Below are 23,135 nucleotides of genomic sequence, written 5' to 3'. Positions count from 1 at the left end.
AAAAGTATTCTATATTTATAAGAATCATATATCATTTTAAATAAAACATCATATATTCAGTAAAATATGTGTGAAATAACAATATGCTATTGATAAGTTTCTAGGGGAGATAACTTAAAATATTATTCTTTTGAATAAAGACTTTTTGAAAGAAAAGTTATTATCTCCCCCATGGAAACTTCCTACAAACATATATTGCAATTTTACACATATTTTACTGAATATGAAATGTTTTAATTCACATAATGTCTGATTCTTATAAATATAGAATACTTTTAGAAAAAAAACTATATGAAAGCTTATTTTGGACAATTGTTTTTTTTTCTAAAAGTATTCTATATTTATAAGAATCAGACATTATGTGAATTAAAACATTTTATATTCAATAAAATATGTGTAAAATAGCAATATATGTTTGTAGGAAGTTTCCATGGGGGAGATAATAACTTTTCTTTCAAAAAGTCTTTATTCAAAAGAATAATATTTTAAGTTATCTCCCCTGAAAACTTATCAATAGCATATTGTTATTTCACACATATTTTACTGAATATATGATGTTTTATTTAAAATGATATATGATTCTTATAAATATAGAATACTTTTAGAAAGAAAAACTATATGAAAGCTTAGTTTGGACAATTTTATAGCAATTCAAAATAAACAGTTCCTCTTCAGCATGGAAATGGCTATAATATAACTATTCAAACTGATAAACTAATTTTGTCACAACATCATTAAAGTGGAGTTAAAGTCTTATAGGATTGTAAGTATGTTTTATTTTATCACCTTGCACTTTCACATTTTGACTGAACAATTTGTTCAATATTCTGACCAGTTGAACAATTTGGTTTAATAAAACAAATTGCAATTTGGTCAAAATTTTGAATGAGTTGCAATTGGTGGAGAGCAACACTAACAGTCAACTCACTGTAATAATAGGTAAAGTCTTTGCCATTTTTTAAAGCATTAAGACACTCAGAACCTCTAAGTATTGTTTTCAACCAACATTGCTATATATGTTTACAAAACCATATTTGTGTACCAAAATGTGTATTAAAGATGAAAATCATAAAATTTGTAAAATAACATGCATATGAAATTGACAGATTTTTGTTCCCCCTGCTAATGAAGAAAATTTATTGTGACAAATTGACGTCATTGATGTTTATCACTACTCTGTTCACACTGTTGGAAAATAATGAAACTGAGTAATAAGTTGCTAATTTGTGGCTGAACCTGACAAGTATGACAATAACCATGATAACACCATTTGTTTGATTGATTGACTGATTTCTTACATCTGCTCTTTGGATGACTTCTCTGTTTTGATCTCAACAAAATGCATTATAATGAAACATATGCTAGATTTTATGTCCTGGCAAGAAAATGAAAAAATTAAATATCTTCTTTGTCCATCAACCTCAAAAGAAGTAAAAAGCTTAGAGTCCTATTTTAAACAGGCATTAGAACTGAGGACAGGGGACTCTTGATTTATTTATAAAATATATTTATATATCATATAGATAGATTGTTTTGCTTTTCTGCTTTTTTTGTTTTCATGGTTTTTGTTTGTTAAATGTATTTTGTGTATGTTTATATTATTTGTCACAAACTTATTGTTCAGAGTTTATATGACAATAAATATTTGAATTTGAATTAAAATTATTTTTATTTAACTGGTTTAATTTTCAATTTTGTCATAAGGTATTTTCTATAAGAGTTGTTCTTGAATGGGAAACTAATGTAGGCCATTGTACAGTTGAAAAGGTGATGACTGTAACTGAATTATTGTCATTATAAGAGAATGGGTGATTAATTACTATAAATCTATGGATTTATGGAGGCTGGAGGCTTATTTCACACTGCATGTGTATTAAAACTTAAAAAAGGTTCGTCAAAACATACAAATGTTGACGACTCTAGTTGCATTTTATGAATTTACATGATTTAAGTTAAAATAATATTCAACTTGTTTTCACTTTTTAACTGGGTTTCCCAAGGAAAAATCTGATTATATAAAAATTTTGTAGTACAGTTGGCAGGAGGGTGGACGACACTGCATAGTTTCCTTTTAAGTTGTTTTTTTTTTACTCTAAAGAAAGCTAAAACATCAAGAACCAATACATTTTGTTGAATAAAAGAGGTCAAGTTATAATTTTTGTATCAATTTTTAATGATATTTCTGCCTTTTTTGCAAAGTTATTTCCCATATCAATGCAAATCTCCATAGGAATTTTAAAATAGTTATTTTTTAATTTTCCTCAAGTTCATTTTATGAGACTTTTTTCTGTGTATATTTGGGGTATACAGTAATGCTAAAGATTAAAACTTCCAAATCTTCTGTTGCAATTACTTCAAGGTTAGGGACAAATTTTCAAATAAGCCTGAAAAGCATGTGCACCTTACATGTACATTAGAATACAACACTTTCATTTGTACTAGCTGCCCTCGTTGTTAATCACTCTTTACCTTAAAAAAACAACAGAAAACACAGTTAGATGTCATTTAAAAGCTCATTTCTTGTTATTTGTTGAGCCACTGCATTGATGGTGCTAATTTGAAATTAATAGTAAATGAATTTTAGATTACCTTCTACAGTGCACATAGCATCTGCGTTAAGACCAGATTATTTCAAAATAAGTATTAATTTTCAGAATATATGATTAAAGAAATATTTAATTTACAATATGACATTTTCTTAGATCTTAATGTAAAAGTAACATCTTTATCAAGTTGAAGTCAAGTTTTATTGTATCTCAACCATAAGTAGAGTTATGTTTCTTAAAACTGGATAGTTTCATAAAGAACAAATGTAATTTGAACTTTTGCATGCTACTAATAGCTTACGACTAACCTTGAATTATTTCTTTAACCACTAAAATATAACTATGTTTATGTGGCAGACCATAGCCTATTAGTGAATGAAATTAATGGCGATAATTAGGAAAATAGTTAGCTTTAATGGCTTTTGCACACCTTACAGACAGAAGGATAGTTGAGTGATTCGTGCAAAATATGAATGAAAAAAGAAGTTTAAGTTACCATGACAACTTTAGGTTTTATCTTGTAAAAGATGTTAATTGATATTAATTTTTTTCACTCATTGGAATACATAATGACATTAGAATTTCTCATTTATGATAAAAGTATGAGGTAAGAAATTAATTGTTTTCCTGATGATAAACAAAGAAGTACCACTAGTTTAATAAGTACTAGATATACATTTTTCATGGAACTTTTGAAAGTTCATTTACATTTTGTTTAAGTATATTTGATTGGGCCAAACAAAAAAAGTGTGTGTTTTACTGTACCACTACCTACCCTAAAATTTGTTTTACCATTTTTGGTTAAGTATTGTTAAAGTCACTATATTGCTCCCACAGACTCAATGTAAAAAAAAGTCTTCAGAATAAATAAATTTTTCTACCTACCTACCTATCTTTTCAGCATCTTACAGTTAATGCACATATGTTTTTCTTTAACCTTGTTTTTTTCTCTCATTGTGTAATTTTGGATGAGAAAATTATTTGAAAACAATTTGAAGATTTTTTTTTAGCTTCAAAACTGTTTAGCTTTTTATACTACCCAAAGTACCATAACATCTTGAAAGTTGTTATTCATTCATTGATTCAATGAGGCCCTTCTTTTATATCAATTCTTAGACCAACCATTGAAAGCAATTTAGATAACTAGAAACTTGCATCTGCTTTGATAAATACTTGTTTTAAAAATGATGTCCATTTTGACTGAGCCAGTACTGGTACACTTTTTTGTTTAGGGGCCAGCTAAAGCCTGTTCCCTGGTGAATGATTTTCTTGCTGTATTAATTTTTTAGACCCATTGGTAGACTTCTGCCCTTTGGTTGGGTTGTTGTCAGTCTCTGACACATTCCCCATTTCCTTCTCAATTTTATGTTTTAGAAGTTTTTACTACAGTATAAAAAGTGAAGTGTGGTAAACATGTATATCAAATGGAACAGCAACTGGACATCTTAGGCGGTCAACCAACATGTGGTAAATAAGCCTTTGGTCACTAACTCCTAAAAAACCCTCTCCAAACGCCAAAATATTTTGATATTCTAGCTTGAAGAGCTTGAATTCAGCATGGTTGCAATTTTCATATAAAAATGTAGAATGTTGTAGTGGTAATGTGTAAGATTATATAAAGAAACCTTGTGTTTCTCTATTGAGGAAATCATGTAGACTTTGATTTATGAGAGACTAATGACATCAAAGAAAACAATGTCATCATTTCCCCATGAGCTACCAAGCTCTTATATGCATATATTTTTGTCATTTAAGGAGTGTACACTTCTACTCTGCACCAGCAAGTAACAACACTGTCAATTATATATATGTATTGCAACATGAGATTAATTTTAATGTGAATTTATTATTTTTCATGGATTTTTTGAATTCCAAATTGTTCATTGGATTACAATTTTTTGATAAGATTGTATGTAGACTTTGGCAAAAGCATGAAATTAAATATCCATGAAAATGCAAGTTTTTCTCAATCCAGAAATTGATACCCACAAAAAAAAGAAGGAATCATCAGTATCTAGATTTCAAAAGAACGAAATTTACATGGCTTGTTTTATATTTTTGTATCAATGATAAATGCAATAAAGTTCCAAAAAAAATCAAATAGTTTAACATACATGTGTAGACTTAATTTTCTTTGAAAATATTTTGATGTCTTGGTCAATTAAGATAGATTTAAATATTATAAGTTTATAAACCTTATCTGTATTTGTAAAGCTTTTAGTGACCATAGTGGACATTTATAATTTAATTTAAGGTAAACATATTTTGTGTCATAGATCTCTTGTGCCTATAGATTGTAAATATAATTAACTAAGTACATAAAATTTTCTTTTTACTGAAGTATGAACTCAGTCTGGAACGGAAGGGTTCCTATGGAGGCAATCGCCTATTTTGCCAAATTGTTTTGTCTATTGTATAAATTAAATCAACAAATATGATATCAGTCAAATTATGAAGTTTATAACTATGTAACTGCTGTTAAGAATCTAAGTTCTGACACAGGGCAATGGACGGTAATTGTAAAAAGATAATCCTGGCTATTGGTTTGTAGAATTCGAAAAAGTTGTGATTGTATATCTGAATGTTTGTCCTTGCTATCATTGTCTGTCTGTCTTATTCTATAGAGCAACATATTTTATGGTTTGACCCATGTCTTTCTGTGTGGTAAAAATTAGCAATATTGTAACTTAATTGATACATTTGAATAATTGAACAAATCATATCACAGATTATGGGTATCAAAAAAATTGCTTATTATAACAAAAGGGTTGGTAATTCTAGATTTGATGCTTTTATTGTTCTCATTTATAAGGATTAATTAATTTGAAAATTCTTCCCTTGCTTTTGAATCAACTTTGAACTAGCTCTCATATGGCTTCCAAGATATTAGGTGTAACCAGGAGCGGATCCAGTATTGCAGTTAGAAGGGGCGCAAAGTCATATTTTCACCGAGCGGAGCAAGGTGAAAAATTTTTGGAGTTTTTTTTTTTAGGTAAAACTATTGAAATATTTTTCTAAAGGAGTGAAATGTAGATATCTCGAACTTTTGTGTGGTAAAATTAGCGAGAAATTAAAGTTTCAAGCTGAAACCGCCTTAATCCACACCTGACAACAATCTACAGATAGACAAGCAGACAGACGGACGCAAAGTGAGACGAGACAGATCACAATTGCTCACCTGACCAATATATTTTTCAAACAAAATTTCTACTTTTACCAGCAATTTTTAATTGTCCTTTTATACTATCTGTTTTTTACTTTTTTGATTTTCGGAGGTCGTGCCAGACTTTACTGTATTCACCACAAACAACTAAAATCAGAATGAGATGCATTCACACAGTTATATTTATTCTCTTGGTATCCCAAGTATAAAGTAATATGTTGCAGAATTCGGCTAAATATTGAGGTTGCAAGTGAGAAATAAATATAGACATGGAGATACAAATTAAGAAACTAACCTTTCGCTTGAAACAGTATTTTTATCTTTCATTACAGATATTATAAAAGAATCTCACTGTTTTCTTGACCGTGTCATGATGAAATTGTGAAAGTGAGTAAGGGATGTTTTGAAACTGTGATTATCAAACAAATTGATTATAAAAACTGCAAATGTCATCAGACACAGCTCCGCGTTTCAGACAACATCCTTTGAAATTTATTTATAGAAATTTAATAAAGCGACTGTCACTAGGTCAGTTGATTAGTAATCACGTTGATTCTGTTAAACTGACTGTTTTATATACTTTGAAAGTTAAAAAAGATTGAATGGTCTCTTCTGATTCTTAAATATGTTGAAGTCAACCCATGCTTTGCAAATTTTAGGGGGGTGCATGCCCGCCACGCCACCATTTAAATCCGCCCCTGGTAACAACCAAGAATTGTTAAAGCTTTTTCATCAGGAGTACATAATTATCTGTTGTATGAATGCTAAATCCTGCACAATACATCAAATCTAGAAGCAACATGAAAAGTGGCTTATTGAGCACTGAGCAGAATAAATCTGTTTTTGTCTGATTGAATTTTTAAAAATAAGAAAAATATACTTGTCTGTGTTTCACCTAAACAAAATTACAGCAACATCAATATATTGACTCTCAAAGGACCATAGACAAAAAAAAATGATTCATTTTGATGTCTGTAAGCTCCTAGAAAAAGAAGGCCAGCCAATCATGAGTGTAAATTTTAGTCATTATCATTATACACAAGTTCTAGCTCATAGTGTTTATTAAACAAATATATTTCTAAATCATTAGTGATCATTCATTTGGTCTATCTTTATAGAATGAAATTCAAAACAGTGTGGCTGTGGCCATTGATTGACACATTAAATTCATCCATTGACTGGGACAATTTACATGAACGTTTGTCTGTAACGACCACTGTTCACGACATACCTACGATAGACATTTAAACTGTGGGGTCACCAAAGGTTTCCTAACGCCTTTAACTATAAAATAATTAAAAAAATTAATCAGGAATAACCTTTATGTTTTGATTTATATAATTGATATAAATCAAAACATCGTGTTATTTCTGATTAGTTTTTCGAATTGCTTTATTAAGGTGTTGAGAACCTTTGGTGACCCCATAGTTTAAGTGTCTTTAAAAAGTACATAGTGAGAAGTGGTCGTTACATACAAACGTTCACCTAAATTGTCCCAGTCAATGGATGAATTTAATGTGTCAATCAATAGCCACAGCCACACTGTTTTGAATTTCATTCTATTAAGAAAAACACATTTCTAGTAGCATGTTATACTTTATTGTAATCAGGGATTTTACAAAATCCCTAGCTCTATTTTCAGTGATTTTGTAAAATCCCTAACAATTTCAGGGATTTTACAAAACCACTGAAACTGTTAGTGATTTTACACAATCACTGATTAGTCCAGTGATTTTACAAAATCCCTGATTTTACAAATTCCCTGTAACATATATATTGAGACTTATTTTGATAAAATGGAATTGTAATGTCTTATTTTTGACTTAATTACTTCAATCATTATACTTGATTTAGTATTCTCTTTATGCGTCCTGTAATTTGGAAAATAAAAAATTCTATACTATGCTATGCTGACCTGCAATTTAGTCCTGAAGAGTACTTACTGATCATCAAATTTTAGTGTATAAAGTAAACAGACTAATCATAATCAGACAAGGTTATTTTATGGACTAAAGATATTATTTTGAGTATATTTGATGAATATTGAAAATATTAGGAGGAAATGATTGAAATTAGAAGTATGATTAATTGCAGTTATCTCCCTTAGGTTATAAACAACAATTGGCCGATAATGATTGTTTGTTGGTACACATCTGTATTTAGGATTTAAAAAAGGCAAGGTCACACTGTATGACTACTCTTTTGTACACATCGAGTGCAGTCTTCTGTTAGAGTACTTTACTTTATAATTACCTCTAACCCTATACAACAAAAACAATTGTTTGCATTTATTTGCCAAGTCTTTTCAAAAATGAACCTGGAAAAATCAGGATCGTTGCCTGTATAACCAATTATATAACATACTTCTTCAACCTTATGATTAGGTGGCATTTGATATTTTGGTGGAATGTTATGCTTTGGTTTTGTGTTAATATATTCATAAATTTGGGAAGTTTTAATAGCTACTGTTATTGATCATTGAGCTAGAGAACACAGTGACTTTGAACTTATTTCTATATCACTAAAAGTGCTCTCGTTTAGCTACATCAATTATGATTTAAAGTTGGTAAGTGATTGCGTCATAAGATTGAATATTCAGTTACAAATGAATATGTGCTATGTACACTCAATCAATCTTAATTAAATCTTCAGAAGCAGATCTTTTTAACTTTGATTTGATATAGATAATATTTTCTGATTCTGTATGATCAGTGCTGTGTATTATAGAACTAGTAACAATGTGTCGCTGAATAAAATATTGGGATTTTTGCGTCAAGATGTCTCAGTTGATTGAAGATGTGTTTTAAATAAATTCCAATAACTCGGGAATTAACCAATTTATATGATGTGTCGACATGTTGGAAATAAAAACCTGAAGATTTTTGCATCAATATTCTTTAAATGAAAATGTCTGATAATTCTTCGTTATGTGTCGTGTTTTCCTTTAGAATGGAGTTTTTGTGGTGACAGGACAATTTCAAGCAATGATGCCCTTTACTACTGCAATGACTTGTATCCCCTCCAAAGGTCATTTAGCAACATGGAGAGTTACTGAGGGAAAATGTAAAATTATCTACCATAACAGTGAAGAGAGTCTTGTAAGTCCTTTAATTCTATTTTAGGTTAACAAAGAGGGTCTAAATGTCTGCTGTGCTTTATCAATAACTGTTTAACTTCTAACATTAAAGTTTGTAACTTAAGAGGGTATAAATGTCTGCTGTGCTTAAACAATAACTGTTTAACTTCTAACATTAAAGAGGGTATACATGTCTGCTGTGCTTAAACAATAACTGTTGTACTGCTAGCTATAAAGCTTGTGTTAAAGGAGGGTCTTTATGACTGCTGCTGTACTTCAACAGTAACTACTTTTAACACATAGCTGTAAAGTTTGCAATAAAAGAGCATCTAAATGACTTCAGGACTTCTAACCTAAAAGTAACTGCTATCGCCTTCAACAGCAACTGCTTCTAACAAAAACTGCTGTATTGTAACAGCAAACTTTCTTGCCATAATTGGGATGTTGACGATTGCTGTGCTTGTAACAGTTACTATATATGCACTGTGCTTATAACAGTTACTGCTGTACTCAGGTAACAGTTACTGCTGTACTCAGGTAACAGTTAGTCATGTTCCACAGTACTTTTATCAGTAAAGTTTTCAGTAAAAGAAGTCCTAATAATTGATGTACCTATGACAGTGTGTAATAGTAATGTATACTCACAGTAAAGTGTGTATAAAGATTGTATAAATATGACTGCTGTACTTCTAACACTAACTGTTGTAGCATCAAATTAGTTTGCAATAAAGGGTGGAGGGCAAACAATGATTGACGTACTTCTATCAGTCACTGCTGTTCTTGTTACAGTTACTACAGTTGACTTTTAACAGTAAAGTTTGCAGTAAAATAGGTCCTAATAATGGATGTTCTTATAACAGTATGTAATAGTTGTACTGACAGTAAAGTCTGTATAAAGAGGGTCTTAATGACTGCTGTACTTCTTACAGCATTGCAATTAAGGGGTATATAAATTTAGATGTACTTGCAACAGTATCTGAAATACACTTATAACAGTTTAGTTTGCAGTGAAGGATAGTATATAAGAACAGCCTGTTAATGTGTTTTTATTTGGACTTTAATTTTGCACTACATGTACTTTATTTTTTTTATTAATTTTGTAAATGCTTTTGTTTTACATGGGACATTGATTATACAGTAAATTTAGAAAAGAAATGGGGGGAGGGGGATTGGTTTAAGTGCTTGGGAAATATAAAGTCTTTCTTGTTAGGTTTTCCTTTAGATTGAATGTTATGACTTTGTATTACATCTGATTTAGGGGTTTTGTTTTGAGAAATAACCAGTCAAAAGTGTTGAAAATTCCTAAACAATTGGCAAATTATAATATATTCCTAATAAAGAACATTAATCAAACACTAGCTGCATGCACCTTCTCAAAACCATGAAAATGTCCAATTAAGGAAAGTCAAGAATGATTGTAGGTTAAGAGATGACCTTTCATAAGCGTCTTCTGTTTGATACTTCTGTATTGAATTAAGTCAATCATTTTGGGGGATTTTCCAATACAATAATTGAAAAAATATAATATATACAGAAATTAATTTACAAGTCTATTAAAATTGAAACCTATGTTCAAACCTATATTTTTTTTGGCCATGTCTTGGACTTGTTGATTTTAGTCAGTCGATGGGAGTCACAGGTTATCTACTTTCTATTCACCTCCCATTTAGAAGTTGAATTGAAATTTATTGTAAAATTGACAATCAGTAGAAATTTCTATGGAACAATGTTTTCTCTCAGCCAGTGTTGTGACTTGAATGATATCTGGATGAAGTGATGTAGGGATCAATATACCAAATCAACTGACCACAAGACTAATTACAAGACTGACCACAGGAACCATTAAATGACAACCAAAACTGGTTACAAATAAAATGTATGATAAAAAAAGTTTTGTCCTGGGGAAATGAATGCTTGCATTGATGATGTTCTTAATCCATATAGGACTTGATGGTAAAAGTCTAAGTGGTCTCATTTTAAGGCAAATACCACATATGTACAATTATTCATAAGAAATATTACTAAATTTCAGTGATACTACTGAATTTTATTAACCCCATTATCCTAAACATGCTTGCAATATTTTCCACTGGACATTAAGCAACTAACAATCAATCAATCAATCTTAAATTTTATCCTAAAGATTTTTTCAACACCATCCAATAAGATCTATCAATTTTTAGTGATTCAACAACATTTGAATGGTCAGACTAGTATTGTTATAGTCACAAAATGACCCACTTGAAGTGTATCCCACATTCTTTTCATTAGCTGATACTTGACCATTCATTTTGTGGTCACTTTCAGAAAGGATAGATAAAAAGGTTGTTAGCATATTTATTTGGCATCTTTATTATCCTAAAAATGGTTATAGTAACCCAATCTTTTTTTGTTTGCTTTAGGCAAATGTAAACAGTTGACAACTTGACGTCATGTGTAGTTATTATTTCATGTTTGAGTGAACATAGTACAATTACGTCCTTAAAATGTACTCCAATCAGATGAAATTTTCGATTTTGTCAATAACTTACTTGTTGCCTAGTGAAAAAAGCTTGACTGTTCTTTTGATGAATACATTATTTTTTCCCTACATATATAAATAATCCCATCACAGATAACTGTCTTTCATTCTCAGTGTTTTTGCATTCATTGCTAGAGAGAAGTTGAATAGAAATGTTTGGAGGGAGTAGATACGATTGAATTGATGTAAATAAGAATTCATATACATGCATTTTCATCTTACTAGGGTTTCCATTCACAGCTATTTTGTCAAGTTAATTAAAAATTGTGATGAAGTTGAGAATAAATTGTGTAAATTGACGGCTGTGAATCGTAGATATTGATGATGTCTTGATGGGATATATAAGAAAAATGGGACACTGTTGTTCATCAGAGGTATGTTGGTGTATATGTCAATATTAATTAATGAATTAATTGATGATGTCATAAAGTAATTATAATCAATCTCTGATATGGTGGTGGTGTGACAGATTAGAAGTTTTTGAGTGAGAAAAATATGTCAGTATGTCTGTAAATTTACATGACTTTCATATAGAAATTCTTGTATAATAATTAGTAGGCAATAAAATCTTCACAGAATTAACGTATTAATTCATTATCACCTTTAAAGAATAATTACCAGTACATTGAAATGACATACTGCAGGTTTAGTCATAGAATTTTCAGTTCTACTTTTGTTGAGAATTTCAAATTCAAACTTGTTATTTTTTTCTGATTTCTTCATTGAGATAAATGATGACAGATTATGTTTATATTAATTATTTAAAGAAAGATGAAATATTTTTGACTGGTAACTCTTAAAACATTATACATTTATTTTTTTCACCGAGATGATCAAGGGGCCTTTTTCTGTTCAAATTTTTGTCACCACTGACTTACATCAAATCCTTAACGGTTGCATCTGCTTTAATTTGTGTCCTTTACTGAAATGTCAAGAGACATTCTGACACTGATACTTTCAGGTATGTTAATCAAGGGTTCAAATTTACGTTCAATAATGAAAGGTTCAGGACCATTTGTAAATTTCGGTGGAAGGTCCTCTATAAGACATCAACAGTCCTGTATGATGGATTAGTGTAAAGAATTGACAGTCCTTGACTTTTGTAATTTAAAAATGAAAAGTCACACCCTTGAAAAGACAGGTCTCTGACCTTGGACTCGTATTACTTTGCACCACTGAATATATCTGTGTTACCACTTCTACACAGACATATCAATATATATAGTTCTGCATTTATAACCTATGTCACACCTACTTTACAAAACTATCAGTGGGCAATAATCTGTGTTACCATATAAATACACCAAATTATCAGTGGACATTTTTCTGCATCAATTTTTGTCACCACTCCTGGGCATCAATCTTTGTTCCGACTCTTACACCAAATTATTAAGATGGTACTGAACAGTATTGCCATAACTTTTTAACAAATTTATGCACATTGTTGCACAAGCAAGTATTGTTTGCGATTCCTCATACAGCCACATGACTCGATTTATTATGCTTTTATTTCTAAGAAATGGAGAAAAAAATCAGTATAGTAAAGTTTTATCATAGATACAATGTACATGTATGTACTTGATAATTGACAGCTAGTTGTCAGCTTTGGTTTATACTAACTTCATTATTTCTTTAAGGAAGTTTGGCACTCAGAAATCTAAAAAAAATATATATACATATGTGATTTCAGACTTATACACAGATACATTTAGAGACTTTATATATCTGACTGACCTCATTCTTATGTGGGGTGACCTAATGACTTTTACAAAATATACATATGTATGGCAATTTTCTTCTGTCATGATGTTGAAAAGTTAAAGAAAAGTTTTATTTGATCGCATGCTATATATACAAAGTCAAAATTAATATTATATATATTGGTTTTAGATAATATTTGTTGTGTTAGTTAAGTTAGTTAAGTTGTTGCATGATGAATTTATGGTGTTTTCACACCATTTCAAATTGACATCTGGCTTTAGTAATATAATTAAGAGTAGTGTCAACGAATGTAGGCATGCATGACAGTTTTGCTCATTGACCTGAGACCTTAGTGAGCAAAATCCAACACCTGACTGTGCCCCAACAATGTTATATTGCAAAAATGTCAAAACAGGAACATCAAGCAACTTAAGTTCAGTATAAATCTTATCATAAGCTATTTGAAACCTAAATTGTTACCGCTAGAAATAAAACTAGTTGTGAAACAGCTTGATTCTGGTGACTTGATCTTATATCTATCTGAGAATCACCTGCATAACTTTTTTTTCAACTATTTTTTTTATAGCACTGTAAATTTAGAAACTAGTACATAGATATAAGAAGATGAGGTATGAGTGCCAATGAGACAACTCTCCATCCAAGTCACAATTTATAAAAGTAAACCATTATAGGTCTACACTGAGCCTTGGCTCACGCTGAACAGCAAGCTATAAAGGGCCCCCAAAAATAACTAGTGTAAAACCATTCAACAGGAAAACCAACAGTCTAATCTATATAAAAAACGAGAAACACAATTGAACCACATCAACAAACAACAACTGCTGAACATCAGATTCCTGACTTAATACAAGTGCAAACAATTGCAACAGGTTTAAACATTTTAATGGTAACAAACCTTCACCCATATCATCACTTTATAGAAGGACACACTATTCATTATTTTGATTTTTGAAGAATGGACAAAAGATATTACCTTTGAGAAAAATCATCATACAGATATATACATGTATGAGATATCAGAATGTGAGTTCTTATAGCAATACTCACCCAGAAGCACCATTTGCATTATTGAAAATCTCTCAATAATTTCTAAATTAACAGTATACCTTAAGGATGTACTTAGGTGATCTAAGGTAAAATTAAATAAATCAAGAATTCAAAATTGGTACTTTAAGCTGGTAGAGTATTAGTTAAGGATCAAAATAAGCTAAAAATATTGATAGGTCATGGAGCTCCTTTTTGAGATATTTGGTTTATAAAATATGGCGGAAAAAGGCTCACTCGGCCTTTTACCTTATATTTGCATTGGTATTATTTGGGTCTCAAATCAAAAGAAAGAAAATCAAGAATCTGCTTAATTTTGTCAAATGACTTTTTATACGCTATTAAGTCTTATGTTAAAAGATAAATAGATATTATGGGGCAAACTATTTTACTTTGTATCGTATGGAAAAACACCGAGGAGTCTAAAAAGTAAAATCACAAAAATACTGAACTCAGAGGAAAATCAATTCGGAAAGTCCATAATCACATGGCAAAATCAAATAACAAAACGCATCAAAAACGAATGGACAAGAACTGTCATATTCCTGACTTGGTACAGGCATTTTCAAATGTAGAAAATGGTGGATTGAACCTGGTTTTATAGCTAGCTAAACCTCTCACTTGTATGACAGTCGCATCAAATTCCATTATATCGTCACCGATGCGTGAACAAAACAAACAGACACAATAGGTAAAAATGTCAAAAAATAGGGGTACAGCAGTCAACATTGTGTTATCATCTTAATCACTATAAAAACAACAAATGTAACAAAGAAGCACAAAAAGGCATACATCAAATTTAACATCCTCATTTTGCTTATATTATACAATTTAATTTATCTATGTAAAATGCACCCATAAAGGATGATCGAGGGTTTTAAGTACTGGTGTAAATTTTTTAACACGTAAAACATTTTACACTTATTCCAAAACCTCACCCAAGTACATCCTTAATATCCATGTTATATTTTTTAACTCCACATCAAGGAAATAATCATTTAGGGGCCAGCTGAAGCCCCACTCTGGACGGGGAATTTTTTAGCAACACTGATGACTTATTGGTGACTTGGTTGTTTTCTGATCTTTGATCATGTTATTGTGTCTTTGATCATGTTATAGTGTCTTTGATACATTCGCTGTATCTGATGATTCTCAATTCTATCAATCATCTTAAAAAAGGAATCTAAATAAAATGAAATTGTACCAGTGACCAATATATACATGTAAATATGGTCAAGTTCATTTGTTTTCATAGTTGATATGATTTTTGCTGTCAGTCTGTGAGATATTAAATCATATGAAGGAAATCTACCTTATTTAATCTCTTATCATTATTATTTATATTGATAACCTTATTAATTTAGCTTTGTGTAGACTAACCATGACGTTTGACAATGTTAATTGACATCAGTTTGAGGTCTACAACTAGTACAAGAAGTGAATTAAAACTAAGTATGGTACAATAAGAAGGCCATATATATATATTAGGATATATATAATGTGTTTATAACAGTTTATATATACATAGACACATAGAGGGCTATTACTACAATTAATAATACAACTTGTACTGCTAAATACATGATAATAGTATGTATACGTGTTACAGAGCAGGTGCTTGCAATTGGTTCATGTACACTGAAGAAAAAGGCTTGGATCATAGGATAAATTTGTTATGATAGAAACAGTAAAGGATTGTCAAAATAAGATCTGTATTATATTTAAGACTTAAATAATAACATAAATCTTTGCAGTATATAGAAAAATAGCAGACACTGTTACCATATTTTTCATTGTTTCGGAGGAAAATGTGTGAGGGGTGTTTTATTTATTTAATGAATTATTATCAGAATAATCTTAATACATGTATATGAACAAGAGCTTCTAAATATAAGATAACAAAAAATTAAAATTCAAATCTTGAAATACAAATCTTATTGTGGCTATGAGCCTTAGAGAAGGAAGCTGAATGCCTGAGTCTTCTAATATTTTATAGGTCTTATGGACAGCAGTTCACAATATTACTATAGATTCAACTCTTCAATACATTTTGGCATCTGATTTCCTTAGTATTCTGATGTAATCACAAAAGTATGAATTAATGGGGAAATATCTGATTTTACCAATAACTGATTCCACAGAGTTTTCAATCTTAATTACAAGTTGAGACCATGTACAAATATTTGCTAAATAACTTTATACAGTTTCAATAAATGTTTAGTATTGCTTTGTAAATTTCCATAATGGCGGATTTATTGTAATCAAAAATATTTATGTAAGCTTAAGTTTTTAGATGGGTCTTTAAGGAGTAAAAAAAAAGATATTCCATGCCTTCTGGTCCATAATTATGTTTTGGTTGAAGGTGAATAGTGTTAAAAAATTTAAAGATCATTAAAATTAATTGGAAAAAATATCATGTATTCAAGCTTTGATGTTCTTAATTTCAAAATTATGAGTAAAATTATCTTGATTGTTAGAAACATCAAGAATGGCATAATTTCCAGGCCCTGGCATCATCATTATATGTTATAATGTATAACTACTATTAAAGGGAGCCATCATAGCAGATAAATAATGCATATGGTCTGAATTTGGATAGGTTTTCATGACATTTCACAGGTTAAAGAAATCTGTTGTTTCCAACAATACATTGCTTGCATTTGCTTAGCTCATCAATTTGACCTTGTCCTTGAACACCATTTGACCCTGAATTGAATAAACTTTAAAAGTCTCTGTTCCTATATTATTTTTAAGTAAACTCATCAAAGATACTGGGGTGAAAATGTTGTTTTCCAGACACACTTTTAAGCTTATTCAATGAAATTTATTGATTGAGTGTTAACTTTCGCTTTTCTTTTTCAGAGGCGAGGAGGTATATCATATGATAAGCAAGATGAAACGGCTATATATGTGAGAATGCTTGGTATGTATATAATGTACAATTTAAAATATTGTGATATTGCTTTTCTGGTCTGTGAGTCCATCCTTTCGTCAGCTAGTCCATTATCTGGTTAAAGTTATGGTTTATGGCAGTTTATCATGAAGTTGTGATCACACCAAAAATAAAAATCTTATTATACATATTCATTATATTGATGTAAATTACTAGAATGTTTGACAAATTAGGATATTCACCCACATTTGGTGGTTCACTGGGCATAGAAATGGTAAAAGTGTGAGAAGGACATGTTGTCCAATGGAAAATAATTTTTGTTTTTATATTTGTCAATGTGAAATTTTGTGGGAATCAACTATCTATAAGCCAAGTTTTATTCAGCTTTCCGTGATCTAGGTTGAAACACACGTCACATTGGTTAGTGGGAAGCTGCCAGCTCACAAACACACACATTGGTTAGGGGGAAGCTGCAGGCTCACAAACACACACATTGGTTAGGGGGAAGCTGCCGGATTACAAACACACACATTGGTTAGGGGAAGCTGTAGGCTCACAAACACACATTGGTTAGGGGGAAGCTGCAGGCTCACAAACACACACATTGGTTAGGGGGAAGCTGCCGGCTCACAAACACACACATTGGTTAGGGGGAAGCTGCAGGCTCACAAACACACACATTGGTTAGGGGGAGGCTGCCGGCTCACATGTTTACCTGGCTCCATAATGCGTTGCTAGGACATGGAAATACTGGGTTTCTGTCTGTCAGTAGTAAGCATGCCATACACTAACACCAACTAAAAAAATGCTTAAACCATACTGCTGTGCATTAAATATAAATTGTTTTAAAAAGAAAAACCAAAATAAGTAGGTTTTTTTAGTTATTGCCTCTGAATAGATAAAGGACATCACGACCAGGAACTCTGTTCTTTTATTCTATTAGCTGAGTTCATTAAAAAAAATGCTAGTGACAACTGATATAATTTTTCAGAAAAGCTGACCTGGTAAACCGTCAACTTTGTTTCATTTGTAAGTTCAAGAATTGTTCCAAAAAGAAATTATAGTGCCATTTGTTTAAAGTACAAATTATCACAATGAAAATAATGTGAAAAAATTAAGAAGTATCATCACTATTTATTTGAAAAATATATAACTGGTTTTGTAATGAAAAATTAGGTGAGACTTTGACATTAAGTTAAGGGCAGGTGTATATTTTCACACCTTAGTTTTTCTCAGCTTTTACCCTTTTTAAAGTTATGTAAACTGGAGCAGTAAGATCATTTTAAGTAGAAAATACTTATTTCAATACATAAGTGTTCTCAGACAGTACTATTGAGTGATTGATATAAAAGTGATTTTTTATGGAAATTAATTGTTTGAACTAATTCTAGAGACTTTCAACACAAGATAAAACTATCTTATTTATAGAAAACAAAGAAGTATGTACTGGTACATGTATTGTTAAGATAACGAAAAATTGGAACAGCACTGCACAAACTTTATAATTTGATTAGACTTTTCTTGTCCACAAGATGCCTCTTTTTGTCATTAGGTTGCTGTCTCATTGATGTAATACCCTTAATCTCTATAATTGTTATATAATAATTGCATATAACCAGTATGCATTGGCGTGGCTAATTGATAGATTATTTCAATAAACCACTGTAAACATAGAGTAACCAATTAAGTTCAACAACAGATATTTTCAACATCAAAAAATGTAGAATTACGATAAAATTTCAGAAAGTTTCTTATTTTATCAAAACCACTTTCAGTGTTAAAGAATTTAAAAGAATAAATGTTTTTTCGAGTTATGTCACTAAATGATGTCACCGATGGCCTCATCTTGGATTGATACAGAATCCAATTAAGCGTTTTGAGTGGTCATGAATACTAACGATGGAATAATACCTCTACAAATACAACCTTTTTTATGTTAGTGTATGATCTGTATTCTAATAATCGACCTTATTTTTATCGATCATGATGCACTTCGTACAATTAGAACTGAATGTCATACGTAATTTAAAACACTTATCTTTGTAATTAGATAATAAAATATTTGGGTTTGACGTAGTTCTGTATTATCTTTAGATAGTCTTCTTTATCTGATTCCATTCATACAATATACACACACATTGGATACACATCGTACACAGATGACTTCAGGTAATGGCCATTGTAGAACATTTTGAGCAATGTATGTTTAGAGATTGGTTTTGAATTACTTTTGTATGTTCAAATTGATGTAGGGTTCCATATAGGGATTTTGACATTAAGTTTCAGTGATTTTGATTCATGCCTAGTAGTCTTTCAAGTTACTTTAAACAACAGCAGATGTAATAGCATATCATTAGATATTATTCCTGAGTTTTCATTTTCTGTATTTTGCCAAGTTTTTGTTTCAGAGTAGAATCAGACTCTATTAGGGTTAATCTGGATTCTTAATTGACTTCTAGAGATTTAATTTTGAAATTGAAAATTGAGATATAAAGTTAAGAACTTTTGTTTTCAAGTACTACAAATACTTGAATAGAGATATTGTGTTACCCAAATTGACAATATATGTGCCTGTGGATAGCATGAGATGAAAATGTATTCAGTATTAATTAATTTATTATTGACTTCATACAGCCTTGAGAACTTCCAAATTAACTATATTCCAAGCAATGGCCACTTTGTGTTTTGACACTCTTGTTTTCTGTTTACTCCTTGACACCACCCTGGCTTTTGCTCTTCTTGTTTAAAGCAACCAGGTCAAGAAGATTTTTTTCTTTGTTATTTAATCTGGATTTTTGAAAGAAAAAATTGAAACTTCAAAATATTGGTAAGAAATGTATCTGTTCATGTTTTCTTGAAATTGATAGATATAACTCTTAATGTTTGAAGCTGGTAAAATTAGCATTGATAACAACATTAAATGTCATTAATGGCTTATTCTACATGTGAATTTATATGTTGTGATTTAAAAATAAGAATCCTCTTCATACTAAAGTATGATCCTTAACCCTATGATTTCACTTTGGTAGGAGTTAAGTATTAAACTAAGGTTATTAATTTCCATGGATTTTTGGTATATCCCAAAACACATGAAAATGCATACTTTACATTAATTTTTTTCTTAACAAGCAATGAAAATTGGAATTTATAATCAGAGGAATCCTTTCCCAATGCCTTCCAGCGTTGACCACTGGACACCTGTAAATTGATATATGGGTAGATTAAATGATAATTTTCAGAAACTTATAAACAATTCAAAGTACAACCACAAAACGTCAGATCAAGTTTGAATTTTGGAACCTGTCATTTGTATCTTTGTAGGGTTACAGTACTGTGATGCCCCATTACAAATGGAAAAATTGCCGATAATTTTATTTCCGCTCTCTTAAAATTTAGTTTGCCTCAACGAAATATTTATTATGAAGCTTTTACACATTGCTTATTACAACAAAACTCAGATCTCATACAAATTTGGGTGAAAATGCTTTTACGGTTCTTGATTATTTCCCTTTATAATGATTTATGCAAAAGAAAGGGGGGGGGGGGAGCATCTCATCTGTGTCCCATGGACATGAACATGGGACACTGACACATTGCCCATTTATTTGAAATGAAAATCTGCTTGTAAACCAATGCAACAGACAATTGTTGTCAGACAGATTACGATATATAGTATTGTAAAATTTCAATATGTTTTCATAGAACAATTTCAAATTATAAATTTTTATTTTTTTCAAAAATGCATATATTTTTTTTTATGACCATCCTGTCAATGTTTAGAAGTTAATGATTTCCTGTAAATAAGGGGTTGTGTGTCACAGATGCATACTATCCTGTCCTCTAACTATCTATAGGTAGTTAAAACACTTCCGGAACCCCTTCATTGACTTACTGCACACAAAACCACACTTAAATATTTATCTTAAGTCAAATATTGTACTATCATTTAAACTGTCTGTCTGTTAATTATGTCGGTCATCATAGCCTTATATAACAATTGTTTTGTAAGATTACAGGTAGATCTAGAGTTGATTTAGTAAAGTATGAGGTCCTCCAACATGTTTTGTATTGTATGAATGGAGGTGATACTTTGACAATGTTGTTGGTTGAATTCTATCTTGATACCCTCTTTATTGTGTGTAATTTGATAAAAACGATGATTCTCTGATGTCAGTGTGTCAGACATCAATGAAATTTTGTAGGCCTAAGATTTCATTGATCTTTTAAACTTCCCTTTCTTAGTGTCATGAATCAAAAGAGAACCAAGATCTATTTTGTACTTGTTTATCCAATATATTCATTATTTTGAACATTTCTGAGAAAAAAATATGCTTCATTCTCTGTCCCTCCTATTTTAAATGATTTTATACTGTTTTGTTTTAACTTTTTTTAGGCCATTTTTAATATAATTAGACTATACTTGGAAGGACTTTCAAATGATTATAACCCTGATATTTTCATAAAAAATTGTTGTGATTGTCAATTCCAAGTAAATCAATAGATTTAATATTTGACTATATTCACATGTCTGAATTATTGAACAGAACCTAAGAAATCTTTGATACATGTAGTCACCGTGAAAAGTTCATAGTTAAAGTCTTGAAATAATGTCAGTTATACATGTAAATTAATTTTACTAGTAAAAGTATGTCAATGCCTGAATGGATGTTATCATTATATTTGAGTACAATGTTATCTTGACCGTCAATGAATTATCTTTGGGTTTTATAAACTGTCAATAGTTGAAAAATGACAGCATAGATATAGATTACCGGTATATAACTGTTCATGAGGTCAGGTTCTAACTTATATTTTACGTGAAAGTTGTGAATGGTTATTTCAATCAATCTCTCAGGGGGGTATTCTATGTTTTCTGAAAGTCCAATTTTAACCTATAGTGCTGATCTCTAGAAATATCAGTAGTATCTGATAGATAGATGAAGGTTGAGTTTTTTCTAGGTACTCATGCTTCAGAGGCAGATCCAGCCATTTCAAAAGGGGGTAGGCAACTCAGGAGAAATGGCATTTCCAACCATAATGACTCTATTCAAATGCATTGATCAGCTCAAAAATGGGGGACTTTCTTCACATTTAAAAACCTGGCTTTTAGAGATTCAATTTGAAGTGCAACATTTTACCTGAATCTCAAAACATATATATTCTTTCTGCCTTCATGTTTCTTTGAAAATGCTTTTAATGATCATGAATAAAAACTATTTAATGGAACCTGTTTTTTTGAAGTTACCATTAACTGCAAAAACTTTAAACTAAGTAATTAAAAAAAAATCACCAAGTATTTAGGGAAAGAGGAAAAATATCCTGGGCAGTGACACTATATGGAATATCTTGCAATTTCTGAAACATTTTGTCACTCGTTGTAGTGTATGTGAACTAAGGAACAATTTGTAGGTTTTCTTTGATAGTGGTATTATCCCATTGATAATTATACCCCATGCAACGGGTTGCGGAGGGTATAATGTTTTTGACCCGTCTGTCCATCTGGCCGTCAGTCCGTCCGTCAGTCCTGTTTCTTGTCATCGCAACTCCTCTCAAACCACACAACAGAATTTCATGAAACCTTTTTAGATAATAAGGACATACTATGTAGTTGTGCATATCGACAGGAAATTGCGATTCAAATTTTTTGTAGGAGTTATGCCCCTTTGAACTTATTTACTTTAATGTACTACTGCAACAGTTTGTCATCGCAACTCCTCTCAAACCACACAACAGAATTTCACGAAACCTTTTCAGATAATAAGGACATACTATGTAGTTGTGCATATGGACAGGAAATTGCAATTCAATTTTTTTTCTAGAAGTTACGCCCTTCGAACTTATTTGCTTTTATGTACTACTGCAACAGTTCGTTATCGCAACTTCTCTGAAACCAAACAACAGAATTTCATGAAACTTTGTAGATAATAAGGACATACTATGTAGATGTGCATATTGACGAAATTACAAATTAATTTTCTTTTTAGGAGTTATGCTTCTTTGAACTTATTTGCTTAAATGTACTGCAACAGTTTCTAATCGCAACTCCTCTTAAACCACACAACAGAATTTCATGAAACTTTGTAGATATTAAGGACATACTATGTAGATGTGATGATATTGACAGAAAATTATGATTCAATTTTTTTTTCTTATACAATTTTTTTCTTACA

At 30.7% G+C, this 23,135-nt stretch overlaps 1 protein-coding gene across 3 annotated transcripts in view; it reads left to right on the top strand.

The window, feature by feature from the left end:
• The window catches only part of LOC143067933 (high affinity 3',5'-cyclic-AMP phosphodiesterase 7A-like), a 72,389-nt gene that overhangs the window by 5,492 nt on the left and 43,762 nt on the right, over positions 1 to 23,135 (top strand). Inside the window, exons 2-3 of one of the 3 annotated variants that reach the window (XM_076241576.1) lie at positions 8,658 to 8,807; positions 16,935 to 16,995. In XM_076241576.1, the coding sequence (XP_076097691.1) occupies positions 8,658 to 8,807; positions 16,935 to 16,995 (211 nt within the window). Of the gene's footprint in view, positions 1 to 8,657; positions 8,808 to 11,529; positions 11,681 to 16,934; positions 16,996 to 23,135 lie in introns of those variants that run through there. The other 2 variants (XM_076241591.1, XM_076241583.1) reach the window with 2 other exon arrangements.

Source organism: Mytilus galloprovincialis, chromosome 1 (assembly GCF_965363235.1).
Source record: "Mytilus galloprovincialis chromosome 1, xbMytGall1.hap1.1, whole genome shotgun sequence".
NCBI lineage: Eukaryota > Metazoa > Mollusca > Bivalvia > Mytilida > Mytilidae > Mytilus > Mytilus galloprovincialis.
The sequence above is the reverse complement of the archived record's forward strand: the minus strand, read 5'-3'. Positions and strand labels throughout refer to the sequence as shown.